The 27,997-nt window shown below is 37.5% G+C and overlaps 1 protein-coding gene across 5 annotated transcripts; it reads left to right on the top strand.

Moving 5' to 3' along the window:
• The first annotated feature begins 288 nt into the window (after positions 1-288).
• On the top strand, positions 289-27,742 carry LOC117929600. Of its 5 annotated transcripts, none has more exons than XM_034849930.1 (35): positions 289-474; positions 2,863-3,741; positions 3,891-4,320; positions 5,297-5,490; positions 5,583-5,858; positions 5,956-6,426; positions 6,532-6,757; positions 7,693-7,910; positions 8,025-8,174; positions 8,279-8,440; positions 8,655-8,786; positions 9,292-9,378; positions 9,482-9,736; positions 10,214-11,359; positions 11,501-11,623; positions 11,727-12,863; positions 13,006-13,128; positions 13,232-14,368; positions 14,511-14,633; positions 14,737-15,873; positions 16,016-16,138; positions 16,242-17,375; positions 17,519-17,641; positions 17,744-18,880; positions 19,019-19,135; positions 19,238-20,614; positions 20,756-20,875; positions 20,993-22,375; positions 22,875-23,168; positions 23,269-23,388; positions 23,495-24,880; positions 25,015-25,128; positions 25,207-25,425; positions 25,907-26,479; positions 26,564-27,742. In XM_034849930.1, exons 1-35 carry the CDS (start codon positions 433-435, stop codon positions 27,464-27,466), a joined length of 17,571 nt encoding a protein of 5,856 aa, XP_034705821.1. In that variant the 5' UTR covers positions 289-432; the 3' UTR covers positions 27,467-27,742. The 5 variants fall into 5 exon arrangements, with proteins under 5 accessions (XP_034705821.1, XP_034705822.1, XP_034705820.1 ...); XM_034849931.1 differs by having other exon boundaries at positions 5,944-6,426; positions 22,905-23,168; XM_034849929.1 differs by having other exon boundaries at positions 5,944-6,426.
• The last annotated feature ends 255 nt before the right edge of the window (positions 27,743-27,997 follow it).

Genomic DNA, 27,997 nt, shown 5'->3' with positions numbered 1-27,997 from the left:
CACAACATACTTGTATAGCCTTGTGATAGAAGGAAAGACTATTGGGAATATTGGTAGTTTCTCCCGTAAGTGGAAACATCAGAATGATTTTAGCCTCAAGAGCAATAGATCTAACTGAAGGTATGATTTTCACTAAAGCTACATTGGTCTACTAGGACATGTGGCGAATCAATCAATGGGACCATTGTATATCTGGCCAACACTCTAATATAATATCCCATACCAAGTGGCATTTTGTCAGTTCTTACCTACTTTTAGCAACATACGCATCAAGAGATTATTACTGATATCTAATGTTCTGCAGATTCAAAGTTTTAAACTCCCTTGATCTAGAGCTGCCACAATTTCAGAAGACAAAGACATATTAAGCTTACTTTGAGAGTTTGCCAGTTTGGATCAAGAGAATTCTGAGCCATTTCACCTTCATGAAGAATGGCAACTGAGGCTTATATTCCAGAATTCATATCTATAACAGTAAGCAAGATTGCCTCTTTAGTCATATGGTTTCCGCTTTGTGTTTTGCTGTTATTTACAATAGTTACCGGATTGGAATATTGAAATCTTGCATCACCATGGATGATTTGAACCACACTGTGTTTATCTTGATTTATCAATATTCCTTAACATTTATTTCTGGATTATTGAATTCCAGAAATAACAGGCTTGCAGGATCATGATACCTGAGACGAATATTATGAAGTTCCTGCAATTTGGATTTACACCAGAACCATGAACTAACAAACTATTTAGTTCTGAAACTCTATGGTTCAGTAATAAGCTCTATTCATACTTTTTGTATCAGAATATACAGTTCTTCCTTTTTGATCAGAACATAGTCCAAAAGACAAAAGGTTGCTACTTTTTCAAGCTTTATTTCTCAGTAGTATACTTTTCTCTATCATAAGTTTGGAAAAGTCGGTTCCCATTATAAGAACAGAGTTTTTACATATAATAATTTTCTAGTTCCTATTTTTAAGCATCGAATATCCTAGTAAAATTTTATTCATCTTCATTTTAACAGTCTTGATTTATCAAAACCATAGGAAAAAGTAATCTTTCCAACCAGTTCTCTCTTTCTGAGAAGAGCCTGGGTTCTGAAATTCAACATACTAATAGTAAATCACTAAAACATTCAGGGGAAACCAATTGGCATGAAATAGTTGATCCCTGGGACAAGTTCTCAAACATTTTTTCTATCAACTGCATCAAGAGACATGTTAGAATTAGAAGGGTTCAGTAAAAGCGCACAACTTTTTTGTCCCTCCTTCCCCGTTGGAGTACAAACTTTCTTAATTTCTGTGGAAGATATTAACTAAATATTCTGCTGATTTTCTCTTGATCATTTACCATGCATACTATTGAAAGGTATCTATTGATCTGATGATTATGACAATCCATTGGGTCAATTCTCTGACAGAGATTCAAGGTAGAATGTTTTATTTACCAAACTTATCCTGGTTATTTTATTTAAATTAAGCTTTTCACTCAAGTCAGTTGCTAACAGAAGCCTATAATATTATCCTCATTTTTCTTATTGTCCAATGATATACAATTACAGACATATGAATTCTAAACTAATATAATTTGTCTTTAATGTTGGAGTCATGTAATTGTAAATAAGTTAAAACCAGAACCCACATTGTACCAAGGATGACAGGTTTTGATAAATGCATATGACAAATACTTAACATTCCGAACTTTCATGATTGACAAAACCGTTAACAAAACTTAATGGTAACTGATCAATTATTTAACAGTATTACTAGTTACAGATAAAATAAAACGTACAAAAATGAAAATTTTAAATAGATGAATCAAACAGCTAGTGATAAACAATAGCAAGTTAAAATAATTTGAAGTAATACAAACTTGAAACTTTTATAAGTTAATTCCATGACATATAATTTAATAGATTACTAATAAAATTTAGTCAAAGTAAATTAATTATTTGACCATTCTACTTGTTACATAAGTTAACTATATGAAAGAAAATTTCCGTCTAGTGATTGACTAACACATTTAGCTTTATTTTTAATATGGGTGGCAAGAGTCCGGCTTCAACCATTAAAGTCGGTCTAGGTTGGATGATAAGCAAGCACCTGGCATTCTATCCAATCGAGGCTACAATTTTAGCCAAGAAAATATGTCCAAAACTAATCTGTTTTCTGTGAATTGTTGAATCAACTCAAGCATCACCTCACACATGGTTACACTCAAATATATGCATATAGATAGTTTCAGACAATGCAATAAATGGAAACAACAAAATAAATAATGTAACAAATGTTAGTTGATTCATTTATCTATCATCGTCTTTAAAAAAAAGTCTCACAGATGAATAGTGTAGCAGAAATGACACCTTAAATTCATAGCTACAACATCTGTAGACAATGTAATGTCTGTAGACTAATGTATTAGGAAACTCTTCATAGTAACAGTAAAAGTAACTATGACGTTTATATGGAATCGATTTAAAAAAATGGGCTAAAAATCATATTTATGTGCATCTATTTGTGTCTTTAGCTTCTGCAACGGCAGTGTGTATATATATTATATAAAAAAGTAAATGGATGATGTTGATATTTTGAAGTTCAATTCACCACTTTAAATTCTTGACATCCTGTGGAACATGCATCAGGGTTTCCAGCATTAAAATATGCATCATATCTTGGTTTCTTAAACCTTTTTCAAAACTATAAGTTTCCAAACTGGAACAAAAGAAAATAAGTTTACCCCCTTCCATTTGCTCTTGTACTTTCTTTTCCAACAATGCATTGGTTGGAGAATCTTCTTTGCTTCAATGGTGAAGCTCAGATATCTGGAATCTTTTCTACAACATTAAACAAATTCTTCTTTATGCAGAAAGGAGAAGCAGAAGAAAAAAACTTGACAAGGGTGCAGCTTGATGCAACTGCTGATGAAAATTACCCTGGAGAATTGAAGAATGTAGAAGGTGCACTGAATGATCCTCCTGAAATTTTTGAATACTCAGAAAAAACCAAAAACATGCAAGTTGCAAATGACATTGCCATTGAAACAGAGAGTACAGTCAATAAAGGCAATGTAGGAACCTCCGAGGGTGAGAGTTTTTTGGAATCACCCTCGGTTTCCAAGGTTGCTCGTGAAGAAACTGACAGAGTATCAGAAGATTATCAGGCTCGTGAAATTCTAGACCAGGCAGAAGAGGAGATATTCAGGGAGGAAACCAAGCTGCAGAAATATAAAAACCTTGAGGGTGCAGACAAGACAGGAAAGGTGGAAAATGAAGGCATGGAAGAGATAAAAGAAGGAGAAGAGAAGGCAGCCGAGGAATTGGGAGAAACACGCTTTGGAGAAGGCGAAGACAAGGAATCAGAGAAGTCCTCCATTTTGATGGGTAAGGAGAATGATCCTGAAGCAGAAGAGACAGAGAATGAGAGTGATGAGGGAAAGAAAATCCCATATGATGGCACTGGAGATGTGACCATGACAACAGCTGCAGCTAGTACAGACGAAACAACCTTGAAGGAAGCTGGAATTACATTCAAAGAGAAAAGCCAAGATACAATTGTATTAAGTGAGAAGCTGAAAGATGCAACTCCAGTTGAAGGTGAAATTCAAGATCAAAGCAAACTGGATACTCCTTTTGTTACACAAACAGAAGACTTAGGCTTACAGAAAGCAGATAAACCTGAGATACTCAAAGAAGTATCTGAAACTGGGACAGAGGATATCAACATGAAAGAAATTCCAGATGACAAGGTTTAAACAAATCTAAACTTCAAACCTATTGCAATTCCACACTTTCAGATTTTTTTTTAATTTTTATTTATTTTTAATTTTAAAATTTATTTCCCATCACTAAAGTAAATAATTACCAAAGATATCACTGACGTTGCATCCTGTCACAGAATCTCCCACAAGTTGATTTAAATGAGAAGATTGAAAGTGAAGAAGCTGAGATTCTAAACAAGAATTCCAATGAGTTACTTGTTAGCTATCCATCAGTTGAAGAAACAGTACAAGTGGAAGGTGATAAGCTGGATGAAATTTCCAAATTTGAACCTCATGAACAAGTTCATGAAACAAATGGAGTCTCTATAGAAGAGAAAAGGCATTTTGAAGAGGCAACTGAAGTACACAAAAGCACAGAGAGCTTAATCTTAGAGCCTATATCTATAGAAGGGGAAAAGGCAAGCAAAACATATGCTGAGGCAATAGATTATGGTTTAGACACTGAAGAGGAATCAAAGGAGAAGCAAGATGGACAGAACAAAGAAGAGGAGATACAAAAGAAGGAAGAAGCCTGTGATCCAGAGATACATAAAAATGCCACAAAAAGTGAGTAGCTTTGAAACATCAATATTCTTTTATATGCAATTGATGCTTATCATAACATTTATATGTATATACGAAGTCAAGTCCAAAACAATGAAAAGGGATCAGATACTATTAAATAACACCTTAACGTAAAAAGATAAATGGTTTCTCACTTCAAAGTGACACTATATCCCGGGAAGAGGACTTACACTAGAGAGCATTTGGTACCTACAATCAATAAGAGGAATTCTTAGGACTTGGGGATTCGGCAATGGGAAGGGGCCATCCTTCCGAAGTAAACAGTAAATATCCTCTTCCCTATCAGCTGGATGAGATCTCCATTATAGCTAATAATTCTCATACTTTTGAGCAATCCAAAGTCTGCCTCTGATTGCTAATAATCATAAAGCTAGAGTTCATATGAATATAAGAAAAGAATATCAGCAAAAAATCACGCTATTGTTTCTTATCATCTCCTTTGCAAAAAGGTTACAGCCTCCTCAGCACTGCAGAAATCTATTGTAACTGCTGATAATGTCATATATGTGTATGTGTGTGTGGCTGAGGATAGTGGAAGCAATTCAGTCGGAATTAAATAACACCTGGTGTAGAATTACATTTTGTCACGCCCCTTGCTAAATTTGTGGATTTTGTTCTTTGGCCAAGTCTACAGTTAGATTCAAAACCCCTGTCATGCCCATAAAGCGTTTAAATATCAAGTTGATAGGAGATAAGAACTGTCCTCATCCATATGGTGCTCTAAATTAATGTTTATTTTAATCTTTTATAAATGAAATATGAGCATGGATTGGGCAACTAAGAATACATTATCAACTTGATATTTGACATACATGGAGAACATGACAGGAGTAACCCTAAGTTCTACACCAAGTGTAGTTTGAGCCTGATTCATGCACACACCATGTAAAGCTTTTGTTGTGACAGAGACACAGAGTAGCTTGCTATGGAAGTGATGGTGTTGATTCATATGGTGCAGGTAATGACACTGAAAAAGGAATAATAGATGAAGATGTCTCAGCTAAAGTAAGTGATTCTTCATGCATTGGAAATGAGACAATTCAGAAAAGCTTTCAAGTGGATTATCTCAATGAAGAACCATCAGCATTGACTAGTGAAGGCAAGAGTAACAAAGCAGAAGATGATGTTAAGGACAACATTATACCTGAAGAGGTCTGATTGCAATATCAAGATATACGTAGATACTCATTTTCTATGTTCCTTCAACTTTTTTTCATTACATTGAAGTTCTGTCTTTTATGCAGGTGCATGATGAGATCAAAATCACAGGTGCAACAGAGGGCACTAGAGAACTGATCGTAGAAGAGGACGATGTTACAGAAGGATTGCCAGAATCTATTGAAGAAGAAACAGTAAAGAGCTTTCTAGACAATGAAAAGGTTTTATTGGCAGATGAGAAGTCAAGAGGAGAAGACAGCAAAGAACAGACCATAGCAGACAGTGTTAAAGGCACACCAGGATCCATCAAAGAAGAGAACTTTACAGATAATGAAAAGCAAGATGAGAAGTGCAACGAAGAGGTTAGCTTAACCAAGAAATTTAAGGTTAATTTGATCTTTTTGTCAAAATATAGCTTGAATCTTATATGATACTTGAAAAAAATAGTCTCTTATGCAGATTTTTAAGTCATCTGAGATGGCTAGAGCAGTTGAACGTTTTGAAAGTGAGAAAATCCTTGACACTTCAATGGTGAAACCAAAAGAGAGTTTGCAGGGTGAAGGTGAGAACCAGGTTCCAATAGAAATTTCCACGGAGGAGAGAAGAGATGAGCACAGGTATTCTGTCGTGGATGAAGATAATGATGACAATACTGGGCTAGTTGAAGTTAAATATAGTGGTAAAGAGGAAACATCAAAGGGTGAGGAAAACACAGAGTGGATCTCACAGAAAGATGAAACAGGAGAGAAGCTTGAACAGTCGATAAATGTGATGTCTAAAGTAACAGAGGCAATTAATTCAAGTGAATATACTGAAAAAATTACCTGCATTGAAGAGGAGCAAGCCATCCAGGATGTTGAACAAACCTTTGAGAAGGAAGAAACAAATGATACCAAAGACAGCGAAGAGAGGGGAACTGCAAGAGAGGAGGTCAGAAAATAATAAAATCCTTTTCTTTTTGAGAACTTCACGATCACAAAACCGAATAGTTACATCCAAAAAGGCTAACTAAATAATGTTGTATTTGTGCTGCAGGATCTCAAACCAGCTGCAGTGGCATCCGAGATGAGCAAAACCACAGAGAGCACAGTTTTGGAATTGAAATCAGAAAAAGGTGAAGTGGAAGTAGGAAAGCTCGAAAAAGGAAATGAGTTGGGCTCCGAAGAGAGATTCAAGGGAAATGATGCCACGGAAGATACAGAAGAGGAGATAAAGAAGGAAGAAACTTATGATGCAGATTTGCATAAAGTCGAAACCACATGTGAGTAATTTGTATATGTCCACAACATTCCTTCCTGTACATGTGATGTTAGCATTGGAGGATATAAAAGTAAACTGTAGGTTCAAAACAATCAGTAGGAGAATGGATGGGATCATATGCTGTTAAGAATGGAGACATAATGAATTCCAATTAATAGTTAGAAGGAAATGAAGCCTATCTCCCAAGAGAGGACTCACCACTGGAAAAAAAAGAAGTTATAAAAAAACATTATATAAGGTAATTAGTTTCAATAAATTCAAGACATAGGTGTTTGAGTTAGACAGGAGAGGAACACCATTAAGTAAGCACATTGTAAATGCTTCCCACCACTGACTAATGATATCTATTGCAGCTGAAATGTGCTTTTGGGCAGTTAAAAAATTTCATGTTTTCTACTTTGCTTAATGTACACGAACAGAAAGAGCCCACTATAAATAATAGAGAACAATTAGAGGAGAACTATGTATGAGATGGTATACAGGCATGTGCAGACACACATGAGAGTGATGCAGCCCTAGTCCATATTCAATTTGGATGGTTTTATATTGTTGGATAATTTCCTATTGTTTTAGATTTTCTATTTTTTATACTTATCTTTTAGATTTGTTAGTTTATTTGCCTTTTTATTTTGGTACTAGCCCAACTATGTGCTAGAACTGTCTTCCAATTATTTCAAGGGCCAGGAAGAATATAAATACTTTAATATAGCAAGGATTTAGAGATTAGTTCTTTTTTTTTTTTTTTTTTTCCTTTTTCAATGTTATCTTGTAGCAACTTGATTTTTTTCCTTATATTCTTGTTGGTCTTAGTTGATTTCTTACTTTCAATCGGGTTATTGTTGCGAATGATAATTAGATTCTCCTCTCTTGGTGGGGTGCCATGAGAGAGTGAGAGAGAGATTCTCCGTTCAGAAACTCATGGACTTATACTTGTAGGTGATGACACTGAGAAAAGTAAGAGAGAGGAAGATGCTCTTATCAAGGATGGCAGCACGGTATGGATTGGAGAAGAAACAGTTGAACTCAGCTGTCAAGAGGATGAAGATGGACAAAATGGTACAGAGAAAGCAGCACTTAAATTGAATGGTGGAGATCATAGTGTCAGAACAGATAATGAGACAGAGAATTCAACAGATCAAATTATCAGTAAAGAGGTCTGGTTGAATTACAAATATCCTAATGTGATCTAATTCTTTTTATATCTCATACTCCACTATTATTTTATTCTTATTCATAAAACTGAAGTCTCATCTGTGATGGCTCCTAAGATTGCTGTCATCAGTGAGGGCACTGAAAAGCACACCATAAAGGAAGAACACACTGCTATTGACATATCACCACAATCCAGTGGAGAAGAAACACATAAGAGTTCTCAAGAAGATGAAACTAAGGAAGAGGGGGAGAAGCCCATAGCCAAGGTTAGCTTGAGAATGAAACTTCAAATTTTACTTGGCCTCTCTCATAGGGTTGAGTTGAAATCTCTTTTATTCTTATTCATAAGTAGAAATTTTCTATTATGTAGATGTGTGAGGAACTGGAGACAACCACTGTGGGTGAAGGCATTGAAGGACAGATTTTAGAGGGAAACACTATTCAGGACCACTCTACAGTTCCCACTGAAGTAGAAGAAACAGAAGATATCTCTAAAGACAATGAAATGATGGCAAAGACACCCAAACCAGAGGTGACTATGCAACTCCGATATTGATCTCTGACCTTTTCTAGTTACTTTATATTTATTAACTCGGACTCTTCTCATGTACCAGGGCTTGCTCCTTTTTGGCACTTTAATTATACATCTGTTATTATCTATAAATAACTTGGACTCTCATTTTTCTAGTATATTTTATTTTTATTCCATTCTACCATGTTTCCTCAAAACCCTGATTTTAAAATAGGTGTCTGAAATATCTCAAAGATACGATGGAGTTGAGGACATTCAAAAAGACGTCTTTAACATAGCTGTTGGAGCAGAAACAAATAAGGAGGGCTCTCCAGTAGAGGAAAAGGAGGAAGAACTGGATAGAGATGTCAGTTTGATTAAAATTTGAAGCTTTGATGTTTGACATTTTCATTTCTAATCTTTCTCCAAATTTTTGCTTAAAAATATAGCTTCTTTTGTTTCCCTTGTTCAATTTTGAAAGTTCTTCCAGCTGCTTTAGTACTCCATAATTGGGAAATGATTAATAGAAAACTCCCACTAACCCATTTTTCTGGGCACAGGAAAACTAGTATGTAAGACAAAATCTGTAATCCTCCAAAGTAGAGGAAATGCTCACTTTAATTTTTATATTTAACTGTCAGAAATATAGACTGGAATTGGAGACACACAGATACATATATATATATATATATATATATATAGTTATGTATGTACGTATGCCTATGCCATCACAGGATCATGCATTACTTTCAAACTAAAATGGCATGTTGACATTACTGTTAACTGTTGCATCCAACATCATTTGCATGCTTGCTCAATAATATTTCCCATCCAATCAAATGGAGACTAAGTGGATGTTGTTTATTACATAGGTATGTAAGACAATCGGTGCATTCCAGGACCATTCTACAGAGTTCATTGAAAAAGAAAAGGATACAGAGAGCCCCCAAGAAGATAAGGTCTTGAAGATTAACTTTAAAGTTTCTTTTGTCTCATTGTACCCTAATCTTTTTTCTTTTTCTCATTCATTTTCATAAAGTCGAACATTCATGTCTTACACAGGTATGCCAAGGGTCTGAGATAGCAGTCACAAGCATGGAGACAGAAAAACAGGAAATAGATATTCATGCTATTCCAGACCTTTCTTTTTCATCATTTGGAGGAGAGACAGTTAAGGAAAGCTCTGCCCAAGACTTTGATGACAGCATAAAGGAATGTGTTGAAGTTGAGAAAGTAGCAGTTGAATTAGACACAGAAGCTCAGCACCATGGTAGTGAGGCATCTGACACCAAAACAAACAGTGATCCTACAGAAGAGGTGAGAGCACCATAACTACTCTGACACTCTAATAATCAATCATTAACTTAACAAACTACTTGAAGGGACATTCAGTAGTGATCCTACATGGATCAAATTGGTTACTGTGGGTTGGTGAATTGAGCAATGATTTGAATGATCAGTGACTTGAATAATTACCTTATTTTTAAACCGCACTTCAATTGAGTTTACCATGCAGTTTCATAGCATTTGAATAAGCAGGCTTGTTTTTCTTAATATTTGTTTCAAATGAGTTCCGGTTAAGATTTTAAAACAGACAACTACTATTTTAATTATTTATTATTTCATAATTATGATGATCACAATTTATATGATCAACTTGTGAGTTCAGATTTAATATAAACAATGTGAATACACAATGATTTTACTTCCATGTAAGATATAACTTTACCTGAATTTATCTTTTCTATATTAAGCCCCATTGAGTCATTTCATCAATCCATCACTGTGGAGCAGAATAAAAATTCAGTTGATCCTGGTGAGAAGCTTGAAGGTGCACCTGAATCAGTGGCTGAAGATCAAAGTAATGAAACTCTCCTTGAACTGAACCAGACTCAAATTAAGGAAAACAACAACAATGTTCAGGATCAGAAAAGTGAGTCTGTTGAAGAACAGAATATTGAACAAGGACTTCAAGAAGATGAAAAGGATACATATGAGGAAACAGAGTCCAAGTTAGATGCTAGAGATCATATTAATGAGATACAAAATGCAAATGAAACCACAAGTGAGAAGACAGTGGATATCTCCCACACCATATCTGAAGAATCAGAAGAAATTAATAAGGAGATCATACAAGAAGCAGAAGCTTGTTATAACAAGCTCAATCCTGCATCTGAAAAGGTGGAAACAGAAGAGACAAGCTCATGGGAAGCTCAACTAGATGAAAAGCCTCTAAAGGGCAGTGAGACTAGTTCTGAAGAGAAGACCCTACAAACCACAGCTGAAACTAGTCCACAGGGTGAAGAAGGTGAAAGCATGAAGCTTGAAGAAACCACTGAATTGATGTCTCAATTTCCAGCTGTTGCAGGTGAGAATGCAGACAAGGAGAGTGGCATCGTGGAAAAGTCACATGTAGATGGAGTTGAAGAAACTAAAGGAGATTCTGAAACAGTATCTGAGTCTAGAGAACAATGTGTTGAAGACACTGATGAAACACAGAAAAGCCTAACTGTGGAAGAATCAGAAGGTATAATTAAAGAAGAAATCAAAGGACCGTCTGAATCAGTGTCTGGGTGCAACCATCAAGGTGTTGAAGCAGTTATTGAAGATGAAATTAATGTTATGCAGACTGCCGCAGCAGGAAAATCAGAAGAGCAACATCAGGAAACATCCAAAACATTGCTTTCTGAAGAACAGGACCATGGAATTACAGCCATTATTGGGTACTCAGAAGATGGAAAGGCAAAGGAAGGTGAAATTTCTGGATTGGTACTTGAACTCAATGAGAACATACAGCAAATTAATCCGATTGAACCACCAAAAGAAGAATGCATTACTCTAGATGAAGTATCACAGTTAGAGCATCAAGAAAATGCGTCTGCAATAAAATGCTCAGATTCTCCAACAGAAAGTGACAAAGTCATGGAGCTGTCAGAAGAGGTCAGGCCACCATAACTACCCTCATCCTCTATTAATAGTCATTATTAAACTAAGTAATTAACTTCAATGGATTTCTCTTTTGCATTTCCTTATGGTTTGAGTAGGTTTATTTGATATATTGAAGTCATGTGCATTGAATAGGTGCCTGAGGGAGCTGAGAAAGCTGCAGAAGAACGTGAAAACATCAAAGAACTGATCATAGAGAGAGAGAGAGAGATCAACGAATTTCCTGCAGTATCTATTGAAGATGAATCAGTTGACAAGGTCAGCTTAACATTAGTATATGAAATATTATTTCAACCATTTCTCATATGCTGCTGTCTTTTCTTTTTTCTATCCACTAATTTCAGCATTATCTGTTAAGCAGGAGCAACATTCTGAGACAGTATCCAATGAGAATCCTGGCGCAACAGATTCCGAAGTGCAAACTGAAAAAGCGAACCTAGAGGTTGAGGAAGATTTCAGCAAAGACCCTGAAGGATCTCCCGTTACAAAAGCAATGGAAGAAGAGATGCTACAGAAACAGGGTAGTGAGAAGAAAGTGGACGTCTCCAGCTCTGTATCTGAAATATCAGAAGAAATTAAGGAGGAGGTCATAGAAGACGCGGACACTTGCTCTAACAATATTGATACTGCATCTGAAAAAGTGGAAACAGAACAGACAAGCTTGCAGGAAGCTCAGCTGGATGACAAGCATATAAAGATCATTGAGACTAGTTCAGAAGATAAGACATTGCAAACAAACACCGCAACTGAAACTAGTCCACAGGGTGTAGAAGTTGACAGAGTTAAGCTTGAAGAAACCTCTGAAGGGGTGTCTCAACTTCCAGCTATTGCATGTGAGAACAGAAACAAGGAGAGTGAAATTGTGGAAAAGCCACACGTAGATGAAGTTGAAGAAATTGAAGGAGCTTCTGGAACAGTATCTGAGTCCAGAGAACAATGTGTTGAAGAAAATGATGGAACACAGAAAAGCCTAACTGTGGAAGAATCAGAAGAACGTATAATTAAAGAAGAGATCAAAGGACCATTTGAAACAGTGTCTGGATGCAACTATGAAGGTGTTGAAGCAGTTATTGAAGATGAAATCGATGTTGTTCAGACTGCCACAGAAGGAAAATCAGAAGAGCAACATCAGGAAGCATCCAAAGCATTGCTTTCTGAAGAACGGGACCATGGAATTATAGCCACAATTGGGTACTCAGAAGATGGAAAGACAAAGGAAGAAGAAACCCCAAAAAATGAGAACCTAGAAGATTCTTTTGCCACAAAGACAGCAGATTACATGCACTTGCAAAAGGAAGAGCCCAGGGAGCTCGAACTTTCTGGATTGGGGCTGGAGCTCAATGAGGACATACAACAAATTAATCCGAATAAACCACCAAAGGAAGAATGCATTACTCTGGATGAAGTATCACAGTTAGAGCATCAAGAAAATGTGTCTGCAATAAAATGCTCATATTCTCCAACAGAAAGTGACAAAGTCATGGAGCTGTCAGAAGAGGTCAGACCACCATAACTGCCCTCATCCTCTCTTATTACTCGTTATTAAACTAAGTAATTAACTTCAATGGATTTCTCTTTTGCATTTCCATATGGTTTGAGTAGCTTTTATTTGATATATTGAAGTTATGTGCATTGAATAGGTGCCTGAGGGAGCTGAGAAAACTGCAGAAGAAAGTGAAAACATAAAAGAACGGATCATAGAGAGAGAGAGAGAGATCAACGAATTTCCTGCAGTATCCATTGAAGATGAATCAGTTGACAAGGTCAGCTTAACATTAGTATATGAAATATTATTTCAACCATTTCTCATATGCTGCTGTCTTTTCTTTTTTCTATCCACTAATTTCAGCATTATCTGTTAAGCAGGAGCAACATTCTGAGACAGTATCCAATGAGAATCCTAGCGCAACAGATTCCGAAGTGCAAACTGAAAAAGCGAACCTAGAGGTTGAGGAAGATTTCAGCAAAGACCCTGAAGGATCTCCCGTTACAAAAGCAATGGAAGAAGAGATGCTACAGAAACAGGGTAGTGAGAAGAAAGTGGACGTCTCCAGCTCTGTATCTGAAATATCAGAAGAAATTAAGGAGGAGGTCATAGAAGACGCGGACACTTGCTCTAACAATATTGATACTGCATCTGAAAAAGTGGAAACAGAACAGACAAGCTTGCAGGAAGCTCAGCTGGATGACAAGCATATAAAGATCATTGAGACTAGTTCAGAAGATAAGACATTACAAACAAACACCGCAACTGAAACTAGTCCACAGGGTGTAGAAGTTGACAGAGTTAAGCTTGAAGAAACCTCTGAAGGGGTGTCTCAACTTCCAGCTATTGCATGTGAGAACAGAAACAAGGAGAGTGAAATTGTGGAAAAGCCACACGTAGATGAAGTTGAAGAAATTGAAGGAGCTTCTGGAACAGTATCTGAGTCCAGAGAACAATGTGTTGAAGAAAATGATGGAACACAGAAAAGCCTAACTGTGGAAGAATCAGAAGAACGTATAATTAAAGAAGAGATCAAAGGACCATCTGAAACAGTGTCTGGATGCAACTATGAAGGTGTTGAAGCAGTTATTGAAGATGAAATCGATGTTGTTCAGACTGCCACAGAAGGAAAATCAGAAGAGCAACATCAGGAAGCATCCAAAGCATTGCTTTCTGAAGAACGGGACCATGGAATTATAGCCACAATTGGGTACTCAGAAGATGGAAAGACAAAGGAAGAAGAAACCCCAAAAAATGAGAACCTAGAAGATTCTTTTGCCACAAAGACAGCAGATTACATGCACTTGCAAAAGGAAGAGCCCAGGGAGCTCGAACTTTCTGGATTGGGGCTGGAGCTCAATGAGGACATACAACAAATTAATCCGAATAAACCACCAAAGGAAGAATGCATTACTCTGGATGAAGTATCACAGTTAGAGCATCAAGAAAATGTGTCTGCAATAAAATGCTCATATTCTCCAACAGAAAGTGACAAAGTCATGGAGCTGTCAGAAGAGGTCAGACCACCATAACTGCCCTCATCCTCTCTTATTACTCGTTATTAAACTAAGTAATTAACTTCAATGGATTTCTCTTTTGCATTTCCATATGGTTTGAGTAGCTTTTATTTGATATATTGAAGTTATGTGCATTGAATAGGTGCCTGAGGGAGCTGAGAAAACTGCAGAAGAAAGTGAAAACATAAAAGAACGGATCATAGAGAGAGAGAGAGAGATCAACGAATTTCCTGCAGTATCCATTGAAGATGAATCAGTTGACAAGGTCAGCTTAACATTAGTATATGAAATATTATTTCAACCATTTCTCATATGCTGCTGTCTTTTCTTTTTTCTATCCACTAATTTCAGCATTATCTGTTAAGCAGGAGCAACATTCTGAGACAGTATCCAATGAGAATCCTAGCGCAACAGATTCCGAAGTGCAAACTGAAAAAGCGAACCTAGAGGTTGAGGAAGATTTCAGCAAAGACCCTGAAGGATCTCCCGTTACAAAAGCAATGGAAGAAGAGATGCTACAGAAACAGGGTAGTGAGAAGAAAGTGGACGTCTCCAGCTCTGTATCTGAAATATCAGAAGAAATTAAGGAGGAGGTCATAGAAGACGCGGACACTTGCTCTAACAATATTGATACTGCATCTGAAAAAGTGGAAACAGAACAGACAAGCTTGCAGGAAGCTCAGCTGGATGACAAGCATATAAAGATCATTGAGACTAGTTCAGAAGATAAGACATTACAAACAAACACCGCAACTGAAACTAGTCCACAGGGTGTAGAAGTTGACAGAGTTAAGCTTGAAGAAACCTCTGAAGGGGTGTCTCAACTTCCAGCTATTGCATGTGAGAACAGAAACAAGGAGAGTGAAATTGTGGAAAAGCCACACGTAGATGAAGTTGAAGAAATTGAAGGAGCTTCTGGAACAGTATCTGAGTCCAGAGAACAATGTGTTGAAGAAAATGATGGAACACAGAAAAGCCTAACTGTGGAAGAATCAGAAGAACGTATAATTAAAGAAGAGATCAAAGGACCATCTGAAACAGTGTCTGGATGCAACTATGAAGGTGTTGAAGCAGTTATTGAAGATGAAATCGATGTTGTTCAGACTGCCACAGAAGGAAAATCAGAAGAGCAACATCAGGAAGCATCCAAAGCATTGCTTTCTGAAGAACGGGACCATGGAATTATAGCCACAATTGGGTACTCAGAAGATGGAAAGACAAAGGAAGAAGAAACCCCAAAAAATGAGAACCTAGAAGATTCTTTTGCCACAAAGACAGCAGATTACATGCACTTGCAAAAGGAAGAGCCCAGGGAGCTCGAACTTTCTGGATTGGGGCTGGAGTTCAATGAGGACATACAACAAATTAATCCGAATAAACCACCAAAGGAAGAATGCATTACTCTGGATGAAGTATCACAGTTAGAGCATCAAGAAAATGTGTCTGCAATAAAATGCTCATATTCTCCAACAGAAAGTGACAAAGTCATGGAGCTGTCAGAAGAGGTCAGACCACCATAACTGCCCTCATCCTCTCTTATTACTCGTTATTAAACTAAGTAATTAACTTCAATGGATTTCTCTTTTGCATTTCCATATGGTTTGAGTAGCTTTTATTTGATATATTGAAGTTATGTGCATTGAATAGGTGCCTGAGGGAGCTGAGAAAACTGCAGAAGAAAGTGAAAACATAAAAGAACGGATCATAGAGAGAGAGAGAGAGATCAACGAATTTCCTGCAGTATCCATTGAAGATGAATCAGTTGACAAGGTCAGCTTAACATTAGTATATGAAATATTATTTCAACCATTTCTCATATGCTGCTGTCTTTTCTTTTTTCTATCCACTAATTTCAGCATTATCTGTTAAGCAGGAGCAACATTCTGAGACAGTATCCAATGAGAATCCTAGCGCAACAGATTCCGAAGTGCAAACTGAAAAAGAGAACCTAGAGGTTGAGGAAGATTTCAGCAAAGACCCTGAAGGATCTCCCGTTACAAAAGCAATGGAAGAAGAGATGCTACAGAAACAGGGTAGTGAGAAGAAAGTGGACGTCTCCAGCTCTGTATCTGAAATATCAGAAGAAATTAAGGAGGAGGTCATAGAAGACGCGGACACTTGCTCTAACTATATTGATACTGCATCTGAAAAAGTGGAAACAGAAGAGACTAGCTTGCGGGAAGCTTGGCTGGATGACAAGCATATGAAGATCATTGAGACTAGTTCAGAAGATAAGACACTGCAAACAAACCCCACAACTGAAACTAGTCCACAGGGTGAAGAAGTTGACAGTATTAAGCTTGAAGAAACCTCTGAAGGGGTGTCTCAACTTCCAGCTATTGCATGTGAGAACACAGACAAGAGTGAAACTGTAGAAAAGCCACATGCAGATGAAGTTGAAGAAGTCAAAGGACCTTCTGATACAGTATATGAATGCAAAGAACAATTTGTTGGAGAAATTGATGAAACCCAGAAAAGCCTAATTGTGGAAGATTCGGAAGAATGTATAATTAAAGAAGAAATCAAAGGACCATCTGAAACAGTGTCTGGATGCAACTATGAAGGTGTTGAAGCAGTTATTGAACATGAAATCAATGTTGTTCAGGCTGCCACAGCAGGAAAATCAGAAGAGTCAAATCAGGAAACATCCACCGCATTGTTTTCTGAGGAACAGGACCATGGAATTACAGCCACAATTGGGTACTCAGAAGATGGAATCGCAAAGGAAGATGAAACCCCACAAAATGAGGATATAGAAGATTCTTTTGCTACAAAGACAGAAGAAGAAGTATGCTTGCAAAAGGAAGAGCTCAGGGAGCTTGAAATTTCTGGATTGGGGCTGGAAGTCAATGAGAACATGCAGAAAATTAATCCAAATGAACAACCAAAGGAAGAATGCATTACTGTAGATGAAGTATCACAGCTAGAGCCTCAAGAAAACGTGTCTGCAATAAAATGCTCAGATTCTCCAACAGAAAGTGACAAAGCCATGGAGCTGCCAGAAGAGGTCAGACCACCATAACTGCCCTTATCCTCTCTTATTACTTGTTATTAAACTAAGTAATTAACTTCAACGGATTTCTCTTTTTGAATTTCCATATGGTTTGAGTAGGTTTTATTTGATATATTGAAGTTATGTGCGTTGAATAGGTGCCTGAGGGAGCTGAGAAAGCTGCAGAAGAACATGAAAACATCAAAGAACTGATCATAGAGAAAGAGAGAGATATCAAGGAATTTCCAGCAGTATCCATTGAAGATGAATCAGTTAACAAGGTCAGCTTAACATTAGGATATGAAATCTTATTTCAACCATTCTCATATGCTGCTGTCTTTTTTTCTTTCTATCCACTAATTTCAGCATTATGTATTAAATAGGAACAACATTCTGAGACAGTATCCGATGAGAATCCTAGCGCAACAGATTCCGAAGTGCAAACTGAAAAAGCGAACCTAGAGGTTGAGGAAGATTTCAGCAAAGACCCTGAAGGATCTCCCGTTACAAAAGCAATGGAAGAAGAGATGCTACAGAAACAGGGTAGTGAGAAGAAAGTGGACGTCTCCAGCTCTGTATCTGAAATATCAGAAGAAATTAAGGAGGAGGTCATAGAAGACGCGGACACTTGCTCTAACAATATTGATACTGCATCTGAAAAAGTGGAAACAGAACAGACAAGCTTGCAGGAAGCTCAGCTGGATGACAAGCATATAAAGATCATTGAGACTAGTTCAGAAGATAAGACATTGCAAACAAACACCGCAACTGAAACTAGTCCACAGGGTGTAGAAGTTGACAGAGTTAAGCTTGAAGAAACCTCTGAAGGGGTGTCTCAACTTCCAGCTATTGCATGTGAGAACAGAAACAAGGAGAGTGAAATTGTGGAAAAGCCACACGTAGATGAAGTTGAAGAAATTGAAGGAGCTTCTGAAACAGTATCTGAGTCCAGAGAACAATGTGTTGAAGAAAATGATGGAACACAGAAAAGCCTAACTGTGGAAGAATCAGAAGAACGTATAATTAAAGAAGAGATCAAAGGACCATCTGAAACAGTGTCTGGATGCAACTATGAAGGTGTTGAAGCAGTTATTGAAGATGAAATCGATGTTGTTCAGACTGCCACAGAAGGAAAATCAGAAGAGCAACATCAGGAAACATCCAAAGCATTGCTTTCTGAAGAACGGGACCATGGAATTATAGCCACAATTGGGTACTCAGAAGATGGAAAGACAAAGGAAGAAGAAACCCCACAAAATGAGAACCTAGAAGATTCGTTTGCCACAAAGACAGCAGATTACATGCACTTGCAAAAGGAAGAGCCCAGGGAGCTCGAACTTTCTGGATTGGGGCTGGAACTCAATGAGAACATACAGAAGAATAACCCAAACGAACCACCAAAGGAAGAATGCAGCACTATAGATGAAGTGTCACCATTAGAGCCTCAAGAAAATGTCTCTGTGATAAAATGCACAGATTCTCCTGTGGAAAGTGACAAAGTCATGGAACTAACAGAAGAGGTCAGACCACCATAACTACTCTCTCATTACTCATTACTGAATTAAGTAATTAACTTGTATGGTTTTCCCTGTTTGCAATTCCATATGGCTTGAGTGGTGGGTTTTATTCAATATATTGAAGTTATGTCTATTGAATAGGTGCCTGAGGGAGCTGAGAAAGCTGCAGAAAGGGAAAACATCAAAGAACTGATCATAGAGAAAGAGAGAGATATCAAGGAACTTCCTGCAGTTTCCATTGATGAATTGGTTATCGAGGTCAGCTTAATATTAATGTGGAATATTATTTCACCCTTTTCTCAATTCCAATGCTTTTTCTTCTTCCTGTGGTTTCTCATGTCAACATTATCTGTTAATCAGGTGCAAGTTCTGGAGCCAGTTTCCAGTGAAAATCTTGGAGTGACAGACCGCAATATGCCTGCAGAGAACTTGAACTTAGAGGTGGAAGATTCGAGTAAGGAACCACAAGGATCTCCCATTACAGAAGCATTGGAAGAAGAAATGTCAGAGAAACAAGATGGTGAGAAGGCAATGGATGTCCCTAGCTCTGTATCTGAAATGCAAGAAGAAAATATTAAAGAGGAGATCATGGAGAAAGCAGACATTTCCTATAGCAAGCTTGATGCTGCATCTGAAAAGGGGGAAACAGAAGAGTCAAGCTCGCAGGAAGCTCAGCTGGATGACAAGCCTGTGAAGATCGTTGAGACTAGTTCAGAAGATAAGACACTACAAACAAACACCATAAATGAAACTAGTCCACAGGCTGAAGAGGTTGACAGCATGAAGCTTGAAGAAACCTTGGAATTGGTGTCTCAACTTCCAGCTAAGGCATGTGAGAACACAAACAAGGAGAGTGAAACAGATGAAAGGCCAATTGCAGATGAAATTGAAGAAACCACAGGAGCTTCTGATACAGTATCAGAGTCCAAAGAACAATGTGCTGAAGAAATTGATGAAACCCAGAAAAGCCTAAGCCAGGAAAAATCAGAGGAAGATATAATTAAAGAACAAATCAAAGGAGCATCTGAATTGGATTCTGAATCAAAATATCAAGGTGTTGAAGCAGTAATTGAAGAAGAGATCACTGCAGGTCAAGCTATCCAAGCAGAAAAACCAGAAGAACAACTCGAGGAAGTGTCTACTGCAATACTTTCTGAGAAGTTAGAAGATGAGAACATAAAGGAAGGTGAGATCCCACAATACAAGAATCCACAAGGTTCTTTTGGCACAAAGGCGTCAGAAAATACATGCTTGCAAAAAGAAGAGCCCAGGGAGCTCGATGTTTCTGGATTGGGGCTGGATATCAATAAGGATGTATCAAAGGAAGATGGCAATGGTGTAGATGGAGTATCACAGTATGAGCTGCAAGAAAATGCATCTGAGTTAAAATACACAGATTCTCTATTGGAAAGTGAGAAGGTGATGGAACAAACAAGATCCATCAACAGCGCTCAACAGGGGGCTACAAAAGATGACGAGAATTTGGATTCAGGGATTTTCAACAATAACCCTGATGTCCTCACTCATTCACCAGGTGAAGAAATTTTACAGGAAGTGGATGAAAACTGTGAGGAGGCTTCCAACCTTGAATGTGAAAATTTTGAAAAGGCTTCTGAACCTGTATTGGACCTTCAGAGTACTGAAATTGATGAAGCAGTGGTTGGATTGGAAGTAGGAGCTCACATTCAGGGAAGTGATGCTCCTAACACCAAAAACAGCGACAATCTTATAGAAGAGGTTAGGCCACCATAACAACTTCATTCTCTCTCACAACTAATCATTAAATGAAGAAATTAATTAGAATAAGAATCTCTTTTTGCAATTCCACATGGTTCAAGTAGGTTTTGAATTGATATATTTAAGTTATCTGTTGAACAGGTACCTCAGGGAGCTGAGAAAGCTGTAGAAAGTGAAAACATCAAAGAACCGATCATAGAGAAAGAGAGAGATATAAAGGAACTTCCTGCAGTATACATCGAAGATGAAACAGTTAATAAGGTCAGCTTAACAGTAATATTATTTATGATCACCTCAAGTGCTTTTTCAACCATTTCTTCTATTTTGTTGCTTTTTCTTTTTTGTATGATCACCAATGTGGAATTATCCATTAAGCAGGTGCAACATGCTGAGGCAGTATCCAATGAGAATCTTAGAGCAATGGATTCCAATATGCAGACAGAAAGACTGAACTCAGAGGTTGCAGAATATTTGAGTAAGGATCCAGAAGGATCTCCCATTTCAGAAGCATTGCAAGAAGAGATGTCACAGAAACAAGCTAGTGAGGAGACAGTAGAAGTCACTATCTCTGTATCTGAAATGTCAGAAGAAAGTTTTAAAGATGAGATCATAAAGGAAGCAGACACTTGTAGCAAGCTTGATACTGAACCTGAAAAAGTGGTAACAGAAGAGACAAGCTTGCAGGAAGTTCAGCTGGATGACAAGCCTCTAAAGGGCATTGAGACTAGTGCAGCAGAGAAGATCCTTCCAACAAACACCACAACTGAAAGTAGTCTACAGGGTGAAGAAGTTGACAGCCTGAAAGTTGAAACCTCTGAGTTGAAGTCTCGACTTCCAACTATAGCATGCGAGAGTGCAGACAAGGAGAGTAAAACAGTGGAAAAGCCACATGCAGATGAAGTTGAAGAACCCAAAGGACCTACTGATACAGTATCCGAATCCAGGGAACAATGTGTTGAAAACATTGTTGAAACCCGGGAAAGCCTGACCCTCAAAAAGTCAGAGGAAAATATAATCAAAGAAGAAATCAAAGGACCATCTGATACAGTATCTGAATGCACATATCAAAGTTTTGAAGCAGTTATTGAAGATGAGATCACTGCTGATCAAACTATAGAAGCAGAAAATCCAGAAGAGCAACTTCAGGAAATGTCTACTGCATTAGTTTCTGAGGAACAGGAGCATGGAATCAGCACCATAACTACAAAGTTGGACTATGAGAACACAGTGGAAGATGAGACCCCACAATATGAGAATCAAGAGGATTCTCTTGGCACAAAGATGACAGAAGAGAGATGCTTGGACAAGGAGGAATCCAGGGAGCTTGAAGTCTCCGAATTGGAACTCAATGATGATGTACAGAAGAAGCCTTCAAACGAAGAGCCAAAGGAAGGAGGCAACTTTCTACATGGAATAACACCATCAGAGCCTCAAGAAGAAGCCTTTGAGATAAAATGCAGAGACTCTCTAGCAGAAAGTGACATGGAACTAACAAGATCCATGGACAGTACTTTGCAGGAGGCTTCAAAGGATGATGAAGATTTGGATTCAGGGATCTCTATCAAGAATGTTGATGATGTCCTTCCCCCTCATTCATCTGGTGAAGAAATTTTACAGAAAGTGGATGAAAACTGTGAAGAAGCCTCCAACTTAGTTCACAGTGCTGAAGTTGACAAAGCAGAAATTGAATTGGAAGCAGGATCTCACAGCCATGGAAGTGAAGCTTCTAGCACTGAAAACAACAATAATCTTACAGAAAAGGTCAGACCACGTTAAATTTCTCTCATAACCAATCATTCAATCAAGTAATTAACTTGAACGGATTCCCTTTGCACAACTCTGCATGGTTTGAATTGGCACAGTGGATTGATTCATTAACTGGTTGAATGTCCTGTTAAATTGAATCATTACCTTATATTTGCATTAATACTTCAAATGATTATGTTCTATATTCATTGCATTTCAAATAAATTTCTTCAGTATTTTCATAGCATTTGAATAAGTGTACTTGTTTTTAATTACATTTGATTAAGATAGGTCATCTTAATGTTTTAAAATTAGGTAAAATTTTTATTTATTATTTATCATTTTTAATTACAGTAAACCTAATTTCTATGATCAACTTGTGAATTGAAGTTCAATATAAAACAATGTAAAAATGTAATGATTGGCACTTGCATATAAAATTTGAACATCAACCAAATGTCTTTTCTATATCAAATCACATTCATCCTTTCTCCAATTCATCAATGTGGAATAGAACATTGAATTAGCTGATCTGGGTGAGAAGGTTGGAGGGGAACCTGAACTCGTAGCTGAAGATCAATGTAATGAAACTCTCCCCGAAACAAACCAGACACAAGTCAATGAAGACAGCAGCAGTGCTTGGGAGCAGAATACCAAATCTATTGAAGAACAAATTATTGGACAAGGATTTCAAGAACGTGGAAAGGAGACAATTGAGGAAACAGAAAGCAAGTTAGAGTCCAGAGATCATATTAATGTGATACAAAATGAAAATGAGACAACAAAAGATGTCATTTCAGTTGAAGAGGTCAGCAATTGACAATCCTACACTTGTGCCTAAAATTCATTTTTTCGTGAATATTTCTTTAGATTCTATTTGTTAAATGGAAGTTATATCTGTTGAATAGGTGCCAGGGGGAGCTGAGAAAGCTGAAGAAAAAGAAAACATCCAAGAGCTGACGATAGAGGAAAAGAGAGATATTAAGGAACTTCCTGCGGTATCCATTGAAGACGAGACTGTTAATAAGGTCAGCTTGACATCAATATAAGAAATATTATTTCAACTATTTTTCATATGCTGCTGCCTTTTTCTTCATTATATGATGACTAATTTCAGCATTATCTGTTAAACAGGTGCAACATTCTGAGCCAGTATCATGTGAGAGTTTTAGAGCAAGAGAGTCCAATCAGGAGACAAAAGAAGTAAATTTAGAGGATGAGGAAGACACATGTGAAAAGACAGAGGATGTCTCCGGCTCTGTATTTGGACTTTCTGAACAAGGGGTTAAAGGGGAGATCATAGATGAAGCAGACAATTATAACAAGCTTGATACTGCATCTGAAAAGGTGGAAGCAGAAAAGACCATTTTGCAGGAACCTCAACTAGATGATGAGCCTCTAAAGGGCATTGAGACTATTTTGGAAGAAAAAACCCCACCAATAATCAACACAACTGAAAGTAGTCCTGGTGATGAAGAAGTTGAGGCTGTGAAGCTTGAAAAAACTTCTGACTTGGTGTCTCAACTTCCAACCACTGCATATGAGCATGCAGACAAGGAGAGTGTAATTGTTGAAAAGGCACAGGCAGATGAAGTTGAAGAAACCAAAAGAGCTTCTGACCCAGTATCTGAGTCGAAAGATCACTGTGTTGAAGAAATTGATGAGACCCAAAGAAGCCTAACCATGGAAAAATTGGAAGAAGACATAATTGAAGAAGAAATCACAGGAAGATCTAGCACAGTATCTGCAGCCAATCAAGGTGTTGGAGCAATTATTCAAGATGAGATCAGCAGAGAGTCTCTCAAAACAGGAAACTCAGAAGAGCAACTTCAGGAAATGTCTACTGCGCGGCTTTCTGAAGAGAAGGAGCATGATATTACAACCACAATTGGAAAGTCGGAAGCTGAGAACAAGAGTGAGAATGAAACCCCACAAAAAGAATGTCTGGAAGACTCCATTGGCACAAAGTCTGTGGAGGAAATATGTTTGCAGATGGAAGGACTCAGGGAACTCGAAGTTTCTGCATTGGCACCAAAACTCAGTAATCTCATACAAAAGGAGAGTCCAAATGAAGTGCTAAAGGAAGAAGGCGAGCCTCAAGAAAATGTTTCTGAGATAAAATACATGGATTCTATAACAGCAAGTGAAGAAGTTATGAAACTAACACGATCCATTGACAGTTCTTCACAGGAAGCTTCAAAGGAAGAGGAAATTTTGGATTCAGGGAACTCCAACAATAAAGCTGATGATTTCTCAATTACTCATTCATCAGTAGAAATTTTACAACAACTGCAAGAACAATGTGAGAAAACCCCCAACCTTGAGTCTGAAAAGATTGAAAAGGCTTCTGAATCTGTATCTGAAGTTCACTATCCAGAGGTATTTATCAAATTAGAAGAGCCAGAAGTCAAGGAAGAGCATCTCAAGACATCAGTAACTGAGACGAGAGCAGAAGAAATTCCACATGAGAAAACAATTAAGGCAAATGAAATCATAAAGAATGAGATTTCAAATGAAGAGGTCAGCTAGAAAATAAGGCCGAAAATTTATCATTTCACACATTACCTTATTTGTTTTCTTCTCCTCTCTTTATCATATAATGATGATTTAAATATATATTTGAAAACTGTTAACTGATGGGAATAAAAACACAGATTGCAGAGGAAAAGCAAGTTGCTGAGGACTATCAACCATGGTCTCTCAATGAAGAAACAATCAGAAAGAGCCAACAAGAAGATGAACTAAAGAATGAAGTTGAACATGAAGAGGTCAGGAAATAAAAACTGGACTTCTTTTACACTCTTCTCTCTCTCTTTTATAAAATTGAAAATTTATCTGTTATACAGCTGTATGGGGAATCGCAAAAGGGTGAAGCGAATGAGAACATTGAGAAACAGATCATAGATGAAGCTAGAACCGTTGAGCACCCTCACTTAGTCTCTTTCAGGGATGAAAGTCTCAAAGAGAATCTTCCAGAAGAAGCAAAGGGGGAAAGGAATGACGAGGTGACAGATATTAAATTGGACCTTGCAAATCAGAGTGATGAAACAGCTCTAAGTGAACAGGTCAGATTACATTATATCCTCCTTTCACTATTACAAAATAAATTATCAAGAAAATTTCAAAATTTTAAACATATAAAAAATAAATTAAGTTCCTTTCCAAGGTCCACTAGTTTTTTGCAACAATCATTGCTCTAAGAAAAATGGAAAAAAAAAATGAAAAATAAAAACAAAAAGGAAACCTAACATGATAGTAGCTATGAACTGCAAAATCTACTCAATGCTGATACATTTGTTCATGGTGGATAGAATGGTGAGGACTTATGTCAATTATTTAAAAAAAAATTAAAAAATTGTTCATCTTGAGTTGAGGAAACTCCTATATTGAATAGAGGGAAAAGTTCATTCTTCTCTATTGTATTTTCTTCAGTTTCATCCATGTCAGGAGCTGTTTGTCAATCATAGCCATTACATATGATAGAACTGAATACTTCAATTCTCCTTCAATTTTTTTTTATCATAAGTTCAAGTTTCTATTATACAGGTTGATTGCTCTGATATTCAGTTGGTGAGGAAAGACCTGGACATAGCGGATACTAATGATGACAAAGAAATTGTAATCACAAAGGATGAGGACTTAAAACCAAACCTTGATGTTCTACCAGCAACAAGTGCAGCAGCAGAAGAAGCATCACTTCAGAAAGAAGGTGACAGAATTGGGGAAGTCTCTGAATCAGTTCCTCAGGAGCCAGTCCATGAAACCACCAGAAGAAATGAAGAAATTGCAACTGCAATTACTGATAATTCAGAGAACGTCATGGAAGATAAGATGCATACACACACACCTCTTCAATTGGCATGTAACAAACATGATGTTTCAGAAGGCTTGAACCTGAAAGATCCAGAGGTTGACACCAATGAAAATGGCACTTCACCTCTATCTGAAATGTCATGGGAAGAAATACCAGATAAAGAGGGTGTGATCAGCGAGGAAGAGAGACAACATGATCTGACATCTGGCAAGCAAACAATAGCTGAATCAATGCCAACAGAAGAAAAGGGTGCTAAGGATGAAGTAAAGCATGCTAAGGATGAGGAAGAGCACACAAAGGATGAGGTAAGCATCATTACTATTATACTTGGAAACTCAACAAACATGGAATCCCCACGGATAAAACTTGACACTTCATCTGGTGCACAGGAACCAAGAGAGTTTTCAGCTAGGGGCAGTGAGGGAAAGCTTGAAGAAGCTGAGATGCACAGCACAAAATGTAATAAAGATGGGGAAATACAAGATCAAATTGAAAAGCTTAATGCTTCATCTCAAGTACAGTATTCATGCATGGAGATATCAGAAAAAGAAGTCAGCATGGATCTTGCAGAAGCCAATGAATCCACTCAAGACATTAAGCAGCTAGAGAAAGGCTCTGATGAAACATCTGAAAAGCATATTCCAAGAGAAGCAGAACCAAATGAGAGCACAGAAGTAATGATTTCAAGTAGCAAAGAGGATGTTCAGCTAGTGCCACAGGACCTACTTAGAAAAACCTTCCAGCAACCTGAGGTAGAATCACTGGAAGCTGTAAATGTTTCTGGGATTGAATCAGGATTGAGAGAAAAAGACTCTAGAGGAGAGAAAACAATGGGTGATATAAGCAAAGAACCAGCTGCCGACTCCACACCAATGGGTCCTGCTGTGTCATTATCCGACCTCCTCCAGAGATCTGTAAAAGAAACCTTGCAAGCACCTGGATGCTTGACTGAAGAAAAAGAACCAATGGCCAACCAAGAAGATGTGCTAGCTAAAGAAGAACAAGCCATTAAGGTTCAAGAAGCAGGAACACATGAAGATAGAGATGAGGAAGAGGAGGGAGATGAACATAAAAAAGACGATTCAGGCTCTGATGCTCCCATCATTGTAGAAGCCTCCAGAGATATGAATGTTAAGGATGGGCATAAGAAATCTCACAATATCCTGTCAGGAGTTGGGTCAAAGGTTAAGCATTCAATTGCCAAGGTGAAGAAAGCCATCACTGGCAAGTCTTCTCACCAAAAGCATTCGTCACCAAAAGGAACAGCCACCAAAGTAAAAGAACAAAAATAGGTTATTTTCAGCAGTTAAAACCAGTTGGAAGTTTGTTTAATCTGAAACATTTATGCAGAAGGGCTTGTGTGTAGTTTATTTTTCTTTGTATATTATCAGGTTGTGAGTGTGGTGTGCATTTCTGAAGTGAAAGTTCAGAATCACTATTTGTGTAAAGTCAGTTAAAAAATTAAGTTGTTGTAACATATTACAATCTCCACATTGCAGACTATATCCTCGCCTGTACATTTATGAGATGGATGGAGAGCCCCGAGGCCGTGCTTGTTGATTTGATTATCAAAGGTTCTACGGAATTTAATGCAATCAGAATATTAGAAACCATCAACAGGTGATATAACCAAATAAAGGTAAACTAGAAAGCAACATACTTAATTCATAACCAGAGAATTATCAGTGAAGTTAAACAAGTTCAATAAGCTTAATCAAGATAACTGCACCAACCCAAATATCCCCAATCGAAAATTCACAATAAAATCTCATTGACACTCCCTAAAAATATATCATGTGTTCTAAATTTTTCACAATCATTTC

This window comes from Vitis riparia, chromosome 14 (assembly GCF_004353265.1).
Source record: "Vitis riparia cultivar Riparia Gloire de Montpellier isolate 1030 chromosome 14, EGFV_Vit.rip_1.0, whole genome shotgun sequence".
Lineage (NCBI taxonomy): Eukaryota > Viridiplantae > Streptophyta > Magnoliopsida > Vitales > Vitaceae > Vitis > Vitis riparia.
The sequence above is the reverse complement of the archived record's forward strand: the minus strand, read 5'-3'. Positions and strand labels throughout refer to the sequence as shown.